Consider the following 11,607-nt stretch of genomic DNA (forward strand, 5'->3'; position numbering starts at 1 on the left):
AGAAACAGAGAGAAAAAACCAACTTTGCAGATACCTATTGTCCACAAGTTTTTGAATCTTATCCTTGTTATTCTTTGTTATAATTTAAATTTACATTTTGTTTTCAGTTAAATTTGTAATCTTTTTTTTTTTGGAAATTTTTAATTTTAATTTCACTCTTCTTAATTTTTTAGTTTAAATTAATAGTTTAATTTTTTTATAATTAATAAAAATTAATTGTTAAGTAAATTAAGTATTAATAATTTGAAGGTTTTAATTATATTTAATATTGATTTAAATATTATTTTTTGTTATTATATATATATATATATTAATGATAATTTTCTATCGAAGTAGTAGGATCTTACGATCCGTGTCGATCCAACAATTTACGATCCCTATCACCCCTCCCGATGTTGCGTAGGATCTCAATTTTAACAACATTGTTCTCAATAGATAAAATGATTTAGGGAAAGCCATCTTTGTATAGGTCCACCTGAGCTAGAACCCAATTAAGTAGAGTAATTAATGAATTGATGGATAAATTTAAAAGAGAGACTGAAGAGAAAGAAATATATAGTAAATACCCAAATTGGTCCCTGAGAAAAAACTCGGTACCCAAATTAGTCCCTAACAAAAATAAATTCGTTGGATAGTCCCCAACAAAGACAAACAGGACCCACGTTAGTCCTTCTGTTAGTCCAAAATTGACGGTGTGACTGACGGTGCTGAGGTGTAACGTTAAGTGACATGATGAATGCCATGTTGGGAGATGGAACGACGTCGTGTGGAGACAGTAGATCCACGTTAGTCATAATCAGTTCACTTTCATCCAAGGAACGTCGTCATATGGTTTAGGGTTCTTCTTAAACCAGAAAGCAGGGGATTGAATCGAAGATTGAACATATGAATTTGGGGGAAATTGATTTATGGTATAGTGATTGTGGGTTTATACTATATGCTTTAGGGTTCTTCTTAGTTTTTATGCGATGAATATTTCTTCTGGAAGGGGGAGCTCAAGTAGTTCATTTGGGTCCAGAAGTGAAAGAAGGAGAGCTGCTCCATTGTGTAAATGTGGGAGGCACAATGTAGTTTACACCTCCAAGACCATTAGAAACCCTAATAGATCATTTTTTGGGTGCCTCAATTTCAAGGTGAGGTTTATTTTTTCATGCGTTCTTTTTCTAATTTCAATGTTTTTAACTGTTTAGTTTAATTTGGTTTAGGAAAAGAAGTCATACTGTAACTTTTTTGCATGGGTGGATGATGCTACATTTGATACCATGGAGCTGGAAGATTGGAGAATTAACAAGCTGGAGTTGAATGTAGCTGAAATGGACTTCAAGTTAAACTTTTTGGACATGAAGCTCAATGATGAACTGCAGCTGGAGGTGAATGACCACAAAAAGAAGATTAATGAGCACTGTATAAAGATTGAAGACATATCAATGAAGATGCAGACATAGTTTGAAAGGGTTGAGAAGGAAATTATGCATGTGTGTAGGTGTGCTAGGGTGTTTGTTGGATCCATTATTGTTGTCTTTGTAATATGTATATATGTTGGTAGTAGGCTGGAGTGAAATGTTCATTTTTAATCTGTAATATGTATGCTTCTTTGTAATGGAAAGACCAGTGTTGGGATGTAATGAGATGTTGTTCATGTAATGTATATAATTTGGCTAATGTACTTGAACTATAGTTTATTGGGACAAAATGTAGTATTAAGTTATCTTGAAATGCCAAAAAAATGCAAAATACTGTATGAACACTAATAAGAAGGATGGAGGGAATTATAAAGAAGGGGGAATGACCAGTGGGGTTGGTAACAACTTTTTCTGGCATTGGTGTCACTGTCATGTTTAACAGGGACTAAAAAGGACCCCGATAAATTTTTTAAGGACCAATATGGCAAAATGTGGAAAATAACAGGGACTATAAAGGTCCTCGATAAAAAATGTTGAGGACCTATAAGGGATATAAAGTACTGATGCGTGCTAAGTTCAGGTATGTTTACACATGAACCCAAAATGACATAGCATCCAAAATATAAGTACCAGTATTGACAAAAACAAGAAAGTGTATCAATATAAGTTGTAATGAGAAGCAATGACAGCATAGAGCTTGTTAGAAGACCAACACAATGTTGTTCCAAAAATTCAGCTGAGAAGAAGGATGTATCAGTACAAGTACTAATGACAACAATGACAAATAGTAATGACAGCAAACATATATTAACAAGACATATTCCATTCATTTCATCAAATCATACTTACAATTCCAAAAAAACCAACTGACATAATACACCATTAAGACCAACACAATAGTCTTCCAAAAAAACAAAGTGTTCCTACTTAATATGGCCATAACCAGAGGCATACAAAAAAAAAAGCCAACTGACACATTTGAACAGGGCCAAAACCAAAGTAACTGGCCTAATTACAATTCCAGTGAATTCCTATATCAGAGACATACAAAAAAAGGCCTAATGTCAGTGATTACAGAGTATTCCAATCATTTATGTGGGGTTGTCCTAGGTGGCCTGAACCCTGGTGTAGACATGAAGCTCATGAATCTGGCCCTGGTACCACTGGTAGCTGCAGTTGTTGTCTCACTGGTCACTGCCTCAGCAGGATTGCATGGAGGTGGGCTGCTACCTCTTGATGCTCTGGAACTTGGTTCAGCTGCAATTGTTGCATGCTGGCTGCTTGTCTCTGGTTCAGGGCACCCCTGACTCATGATAATTTCTTCAACTGTCCTTGACTGAACTTCAACATTAACCGGTTTAGTCTTTGACTTTGAACCACCAGCAGGTCCCTTACATGTCTTGGGGTAATGACCAGTCTCACCACACTTAGAGCATTGAACTATGTAAGTCTTTCTAAGCTTCTTATTGGTCTTTATAAGCTCTTCAGTGGGATCCTTCTTGCGATGCTTTTTTGGACGTCCAATAGGCCTTTTCAAGCGTGGATGAAGTGGTTTTGGGGCATCACAAGCAGGCCAATATTGTTGTGAATTGACTGGGTTGAGTGTGTGTTCATAAGTGGCATGCAAAGTATCCACTGTCAGCCATTGGTGCACATGATTTTCTACAGGTTCATTCTTGTGTGCAATGATAGCAATAGCATGTTCACATGGTAATCCAGTCAGCTGCCAAACATTACAACTACAAGATTGTTGAGTTAAATTCACCCCAACGCGTTAACCCTTTCCAGAGACTTCATACACATCTTGGACCAAGTATCCAGTCCATGTAGAATTGCTTTCCACCTTCAACTGGTCCAGCCTCTTCTACTGTGCAGGTGCAATCTTGCCCCTAAATGTTTGTAGAATCCTCTTGTGTGCTTTCATCCTTCGCATTATGTAGCACATTAATTCCTCACATAAAGTCATTATAGGTTTGGACCTGTAATTCACAATCTTTGCATTCCACACCTCAGCCATGTTATTTGTAATATTGTCACATTTAGGCCAGTGATTGTAGTATGCCTTAACCCAACATGAAGGATGTATTTAGTCAAGATACTTCCAAGCTAGTTCATTTAGAGTCTTCAGCCTTAGCATTACCTTCTCAAATTAGGGAACAATGGTGCATCTAGCACATTCCCACACAATTCCTCTTATCTATTTATCCTTCCATTGCTTGATGAAGTTCTTCCATACTTGTTGGACAAAGAACCCGAATCGGTACTAAGTGGTCTCAGCCCTTGTTCCAAATCGGGGTACACCAGGCTTTAGCCATATCATTTTCTTGCATTTTTCATACCCAAATTGCTTAAACAGGGTGTCAAGGTCACAGATATTGCAGTAGTCAATGTCTATCTCTGGAAATGAGTCCACCCTCCCATTTATATAGGTCATCACACCATCTTCATCTTTTACTAAAATACCACCATGATGATTAACAATCACTATGTATTCCGACATCTGTAAAAAACAAAAAACCGAACCTTTCATTAATCCAATGGCCAGACATATGGACCACTTAATCCAAGAGTTTTACTATTAATCGTATTCGAGTCTTTAATTAGAGAATAAAAAGCATCTACAGTTCAAATATAAAATATACAGTGTTGATTGCTTACAATCGAAAACCTTAAGTATACGCAAATCTTACCTTTCTGGCATTATTTCCTTTTAATATGGTCCCTAAAGTTTCGTTCAGTATCATAAAATAATATGCAGACTAACATGTGAGAAAAGTATCATTTGAGTACCTAGAGTCCTAGTTATACCTCTCTCTCATTTTTGTTGTCAGAAAACAACAATAAACAAGGCCATGTACTCTTGTTTATCGTAAGAACTCGTGTGCGCTCTGATTAGTTTGAAAATTAATAGGAAGTAACTAGAGGAATAAAGCGTTCAGGAAGATTTGGAATCACTCAAATCAGAGGTCTATGGAGCAACTTATGAATTTTTAAAATAGGCTTTCTATGAGCAAAAATGTGAGTGAAATAACTAAAATTTCTCTTAACTTAAATGGTGAGCGGTTAATCATAGGTGACTCTAAAAATTAAAAGATTTTAATACATGCTAGTTAAAGACCTTGTCTTTCCAATGCAACAAGTTTCGTAAGAGAAAGACGTCTATGGAATTTACAGCGTCCATTATACTACAGCTATCTAGATTTATTAAGTTCTGTTAACAATAATTTAGTCATTCTGAATTACTTTCCCTTAATCATTAAACTATACCAATTCCTACATTCAATGACCTTGAAATTTTTACCAAGTAAACTACACATCCATATCTTTAAAATGGGGTATATTTTGCAATTTTTGAACACGTAGAACACTAGATATGAATTTCTTAAAAATGAATAAAGAATCTGGAATATTGATAGCCATGGGACTACTTTTATACATACACAATTAAATTTCATTCAGCTACATTACCAAAGTTTCTACCTGATTTCTGATAATCATCATCTTTACACAACATAGACATACATATCTGATTGGCTACCATATCTACTAAAATAGTTGTTCTCAAAACAAAGCTCCTTAGAAATTTAACAATATATGCATGTTCATTTCTCTAGTCACAAATCAATCAACATAACAGTCCTCAAGCCAACACTACTTAACTCATATAAACCTGCAAAATAGCAGCCCAATAAATGGTGAGATAAACTCAATAAGTGAACAAGGCATAAAACACATTAGTAGATACACATAAACAGCAGCCAACTTGTCACATACACATAAAACCGTGGGAAATCAATCTCAACCTATATTTTTAATCACGGGGAATCACTCAACCATATTCAGTCATGGAGAATCAATCTCAACCCATATCTTTAATCATGGGGAATCACTCAACCCGTATTTAGTCATGGGGAATCACTCAACCCATAAAAATCATTACTGCAACAGTATATACACATGACATTTCACACACAAGGTCATGCAAGCCATTCAATGCAATTAAATGAAGCTACACACTTACATTGTGGCGAAGATTCCATTTAACCTTTAGCTCTCCTTTGAAGCTCCTTTAGGATCACTGATTCCACCTATAGTCATTCCATGACACAAATACTTAGCTTGCTATCTTATAGATTACTCTAGCATTTATAGATTCAACCTTTTGGTTAACCTATCATTCAACAAGTTTGTGATTTAGCAAAGAAGTAGGATATGATTTGGTTGCTGTCAAACAGAAAAATGTTTGGTTTTTAAGTGCATTTCAACCTTCTCAAGTGAATTTCATCAAACATCTTCTAGGGCTGATGGTCAGACAAATAGACGACAGAAACATATATCCTTCCCTCTATATTTAATATGTCGTAGCCATCTTCTAATATTTATACTTTAAACAAAACATGCATCATCTTTATAAGTAACAAAATTTGACATGCAACCTAAAACTCCTTTTTATGGACATGAAAACCAAAGACACAAGGAGAAGGGAAAGAGGTTCCCTAGTTTTGCCCAAGGGATGCCTAGATTACATTCAACGAACTGCTAGTTTAGTTTTCATACTTGACACAAACATTGCATCAAGCAGGTCATGTGCATGAAAACAGAGAAATTTATAAATACACATATAGACAACATAATGTTTTACAAACAAGTGGAAAAACAAATGGGAAAGGGTTCTCAAATGCTCACCCTTGATGGCAGCAACAATTTCTTGCTTCCACTGAAAATATCTAGAGTTGGATGCATTGTTGGGCATTGTTTCTACTTTGGAGGAAACTGTCAAGATATTACAGACTGTAATGCTTGCTTATATACAAATACAAATGAAAGATGGACAAATTCCTCCAGAGTTGGATGCATTGTTGGGCATTGTTTCTACTCCAATGGTAATGATTTTATATGCTTATTTGTTAATATTGAACTCTATAATACTAGTTCTTGAGTGAAGTGTTTTATTCGTTGTAGCATACTAAAAGGGTACAATAAATTGTTCTTTGACAATATGAAGGGAGTGAAGTTCGCCCAACACCACGCATGAGTCGACACTATATATTGTGGATTGTGGAGCTTTAAGATGAATGAATTTTGTGTAATTTGGATTAGGATAATTGTAACTTTCCTACTCTTTTTGTATATAAGGCAATGACCTTTATGCATTCTAGTTTTTTTGAGATGATAAACGTTATGTCTGTTTGAATGTGTACAACTGCAAAATACATGTTTACCATATGGCAATTGTGACCAGCAAATATTCAATTGTCCTAGCTTTCTTAACTAATTAATTAGTTTTCTAGTTTTTTTAAACTCTTTATTTCACGTTTGTTGACATACATGTTCCCTTTACCTAAACGTATGCATGCATTAGAGACATATGGAATCATCTTTTAGATGGTTATAAACACGAGGGGGACACCGTTCAAATTATTAATCACATTCAATGCAGCCAACAACAACTATAAAATTAGGGGGAAACTACAACTGCAATAACACAGATAGTGGGGGTCAAAAAATGCCAGAAAATGAAACTTGTTGTGGGGATTAGAAAACATTCAAAAATGAAGCATATTGTAAAGGTTTATAAATGCCAGAACGTGCAACGTTTTGTGAAGGTCAAAAACCCCCCACAAATTGCTTCAACAAATACTGGGGGTCATGTCAACTGCTGCATAAAAAATGCTACAATATATATTGTGGCGAACGTCATACCAGCGTGTGTGTTGAACGTCACAAATGTAATATGTGGAGGTTTAGGCCCTCACTATTTGTACATATAACCCCCACTATATGCTTAAATTTTTGTAGTGACATGACAAGGCACAATACCTCTATATTTTGGCAGAGTAAAAACTCATAAAACTGATGATTAGCAAACGTATCTTGATGTATAAAGAGATGTATATAGGTGAAAAATATTTTCTCATTATAAGAGAGAGAAATAATAATTGTTTTGTCATATACCTCACTACGTATGTGAGGAAATGCTCCATTAAGCGGGTGTACTAAGCTGTGCAAATGGTGAAGGATCCTCTACTTTGAGTTTCTTGTGTTTACTTGGGGGAATAGGGTTATGACCTCTTTGTTAGGCAAGTGTCTTCTTTACTTAGGATGCGGAAGAGCACCTAGAGGGGGGTGAATATATGTTTCCAAATTTTTCAAAAAACTTTTTACAAATAGATCTTTGAAATTGATATGTCTAGACAAATTTGAACTTATCAGTTCAAATAATACACCAACCCAATTAGATTGATTGTTCTCAAATAATTTTTCTAAATTCAATTCAGTAAACAGTCACACAATTATAACAGTGTTACAAGTTTACTTAAGTCCCTATATACCCAAAACAAATTTCACAATGCTTTATGAAATTTAACAACAACAAAAATGTACTTGACCTTTTTATACACAGTAAATGCACAGTTACAAGCTTTCTTACAGAAAATGGAAACAATTAATTTCCAAATGACAAATAAATTAATAAACCATTACAACACTTTATAATATCAGAGAACATAATTGTTAAAGATATTGTAGCACACTTACGAAACCAAAAAATCTATTACAACACTTTTCAATTCAGTAAAGAACCATTATAGGAAATATAACAAACAAAAAAAACTTATATAGCAATTTACAACCCAGAATTAGTGATGCTTTCAACTTTATACCTAACATTTAGAATTTAAATCAGTAGAGAGAAAGACACACGGTATATCCTGGTTCACACCCCTTTGTGCAATTTGATGCTACGTCCAGACTGAAGTAGCCACAGATATTTTATTGATTTCAAACGTCGCATTTTACAAACACTCAACACACGCAATCAATCAAAACCTATGAGCTCTAAGAATTTTCTCAAACCAAACCTATGAGCTCACCAACTCCTCTCAGAAAAGAACTCCAGTACACTCCGTAGTGGATTCTTGAGGCTCCAAGCCTTGAGAAATAGTCTCAAGCTAAGCAAAGGTTGTCAACCCTCTTGGTTGCACCTTTTCACACCTAGGACAGATTTACACAAATAGTTACTTCACTTTTAACACACAATACAGAACTTTCATATTTGTAATAGAAAAATAATCAAGGAATACAATGTCCTATCACATTAGATATATCAAATAAGGAACAAAACCAATGCTCCAAGATTATATATCAAAATATCTAAAATTAATGCAATAAGGAGCTTGGATATTACAAGATCAAGTCTCTAATCAATGGCAAACAAGACAATTAGAATTAAACAGAATATGCCATTATGAAAGAACAAATTCAAATCTGAAATACTCAATCAAGATATTAAATTTTCATATTATACCACTCAAAATTCCTAAGGCATATGAACTAAAAAATATGGAAATTTTAGATTAGATGCTTCAAATCAATGATTAACAAAGGATTTGAGTTGTTCAAGATATATCACAATGAATCCCTATAATCTTTGTATCAAAGAACTTGATTATCTAACAATTAAAATTCAAAACAGAAAAACAATGCAAGAGATTCAAGTTTCTAGAATACACTAATTAAGAGAAGTCTTCAAAAATCAAATTTAGAGTGTTACCACAAGAGCTTCAACTTTTCAGAGAACAAAAAACAAAGTGATGAGGCTAGGGTTCTTCACTTTGGTTCTAAGAATCTTAATTCGAATGTTTCCAATACCTCAGTCTTGTAGAGAAAAGAAACAATTTCGTTTTCCCACAATAATATTCAGAAAATCAGCGATGAAAACAACAAGGAAGCCACATGGTGTTTGGGGTTTTCTTGAGAGAAAGATGAAGATAGGGTTTGGATTAACAAGATGAGATTCTCACACACTCTTGGATCAATGATTCACACTCAAATATGAAATTTTTGAGTGAAATTTACTCTTCAAGAAGGATTCTAGAAAATGATGGAATGAGAGAGTCTTTTTCGCAATAAGAGAGAAGATTTTCATAGTGAGAGATAACAATATTGCATAATGAGAAAACAGAACAGAGATGTTGATTTTAAACAAAGTTCACGTTTGCTCGCGAGCATGCTCGCTTAAGCGAGGAAGGCTAGCAAGCAAGGTTACTACTCGCGAGGCATGCTCATTCATGCAAGGAGACCAGCAAGGAACAATAGAATTCGAAATCTCGAATTTTCACCTTTTAAAATATACTTTTCCAAATCAAATTTTCAATGCATGTTCATCAAATTAAAAGATCAAAATGTTCTCAACAACAACAATAAGATGCATGCATGATATGCATTGGAGCTTGATCATAATGCTTAGTGATATAACTAAGAGTGTTACAAAAGTCTAAAGACATCTACCCCAAAGTTGCTTCACTTCTTCAATTTGCTATGAGATCTTCAAAACTCTCTTTAGCATACAGGAGGTCCTTCACCCTTTAAAGGCTATGGCAAGAAAATCTAAATGCAGTCGGCCAGTGATGATTGATTTAGAGGTCAGACCTTTTAAATTAGATTTGTGACTTTATTTTTAAATAAGCTTTTTAATAAATCCAAACTTATACTATTTTTTAAACGAATCAAACCAAAGCACTGACATGCCTAGCAAGTCACCTTATTTATTTACACCCCTATACTTCCACACTTTACATTTTATTAACCTTAAAAGTTAATCATCCATCTATACTGCTTCCAACCCAATTTGCATCCGTACAAACTTCAATTTTCATATTCCCTTTATTTCTGGAGTCCCTAACCATAAGTTCCTTTCAAGTGTCTCGGGATTATTTAAATGGAGAAGGATATTGTAACAACCAAGTTGTGTTACTACCAATCAATCTCACCGTTAGATCGATTATGTTGATCCAACGTTTATATTTATTTCCATCTTTGTATGGTTATGATTCCCCATATTTAAAGTGAAAGCATTAAATATGGGAAATCATAACCATACAAAGGTGGAAATAAATATAAAGTATTAAATTTGGAAAATCATGACCATACAAAGATGGAAATAAATATAACCGTTAGATCAACATAATCAATCTAATTAGTGAGATTGATTAGTAGTAACACAACTTGGTTGTTACAATATCTTTCCCCTATTTAAATAGCTTAAAAATGATATGAACAGGGGAGTGCATGATTGATTAACCATTCCCATTGTAAAAGAGATATCAAGTCTAAGTATAAAAAAAAAAAAAAAAAAAAGATATATCAAGTCTAATGTGGGACAAGTTCATCATTTTCCCCGGTACATTCGTCTTAGCTAATTCTAGTTTAAGATTTTTTTTTTAATAAACTACATACATTCTTCACGCGAAGTAATCTTATTTGAATCCAAAATATTCATATCATGATGAGACTAATTCTGTTGGGAATAGTTTAAGATTTTGTGCAAACCCAAGCAAGCATACTTGTTTCTTCCAGTTTTCTGATTTTACGATCTTTCACGATCCCACTCCGCACCGATGTTACAATAAGATTTGGATCGTTGTTTGTCAAAAATCTTAGGATCCTACGATCTAAAATACGATTTGGACAACAATAATTGCGTAGTCTTGAGTTTGAGCTTTAGACGCGTAAATTGTCGATCCTAACCTGAATTATGAGCCAAAATATTGTGATACTTTTTTTCTAAAACAAAAAAAAAAAGTTTAATGTTTATACAAAAGTTGTCAATTAAATGAAAAGTTTTTTAGGTTGGGTTTAATCATCAATTATACATGTCATTGAGAAAATTTATAAATAAATTAAAATTAAAACTACAAAATCTTGACTCTTTACATAAAAAAGCTAGTAAATGGTAAAATGCTGAAACGCGTTTGATTTGAGAAACAATAGAAATAGTCTTATTCTCAGCAAAAAAGATATAGTCTTATAAATAAAAAACTATAAACTCACCCTAGTCGTAAGATAACTTATATTCCGTCGTATATGTTTTAGTTTGTCAAATATAAATAATTATTGTAACAACTATTTAATTCCAATATAAGACGTATTCGAATCGATAGAAAATAAGAAAACAATATATATACAAACAGTTTAAAGGTGATCTCGTGTTATGCGTGGAAGGAAGACTCAGACAAGTACAACTTGTTCATTCACTCATTGACTATTATTTTTCAAGGGAATTTAGTATACTTTATTAGAAGCGTTATGGAATATTTTCACATGGACAAACTCCATGTTGGTCCGCGGATACACATTAATTTGACTGGGTGCTATGTAAGCTAATTAAAGGGAATACTATAGCAGAACTTAGAATGAGTCGTTG

The 11,607-nt window shown here is 33.9% G+C and overlaps 1 protein-coding gene across 1 annotated transcript; it reads left to right on the plus strand.

The window, feature by feature from the left end:
* The first annotated feature begins 968 nt into the window (after nucleotides 1-968).
* Nucleotides 969-1,445, plus strand: LOC133300680 (uncharacterized protein At4g04775-like). The gene is made up of 2 exons (XM_061500251.1): nucleotides 969-1,133; nucleotides 1,206-1,445. Exons 1-2 carry the CDS (start codon nucleotides 969-971, stop codon nucleotides 1,443-1,445), a joined length of 405 nt encoding a protein of 134 aa, XP_061356235.1.
* Nucleotides 1,446-11,607: the final 10,162 nt, after the last annotated feature.

This window comes from Gastrolobium bilobum, unplaced genomic scaffold (assembly GCF_033153095.1).
Source record: "Gastrolobium bilobum isolate Gb01-03AN ecotype WA unplaced genomic scaffold, APGP_CSIRO_Gbil_v1 utg65199, whole genome shotgun sequence".
In the NCBI taxonomy this organism is placed as follows: Eukaryota; Viridiplantae; Streptophyta; class Magnoliopsida; order Fabales; family Fabaceae; genus Gastrolobium; species Gastrolobium bilobum.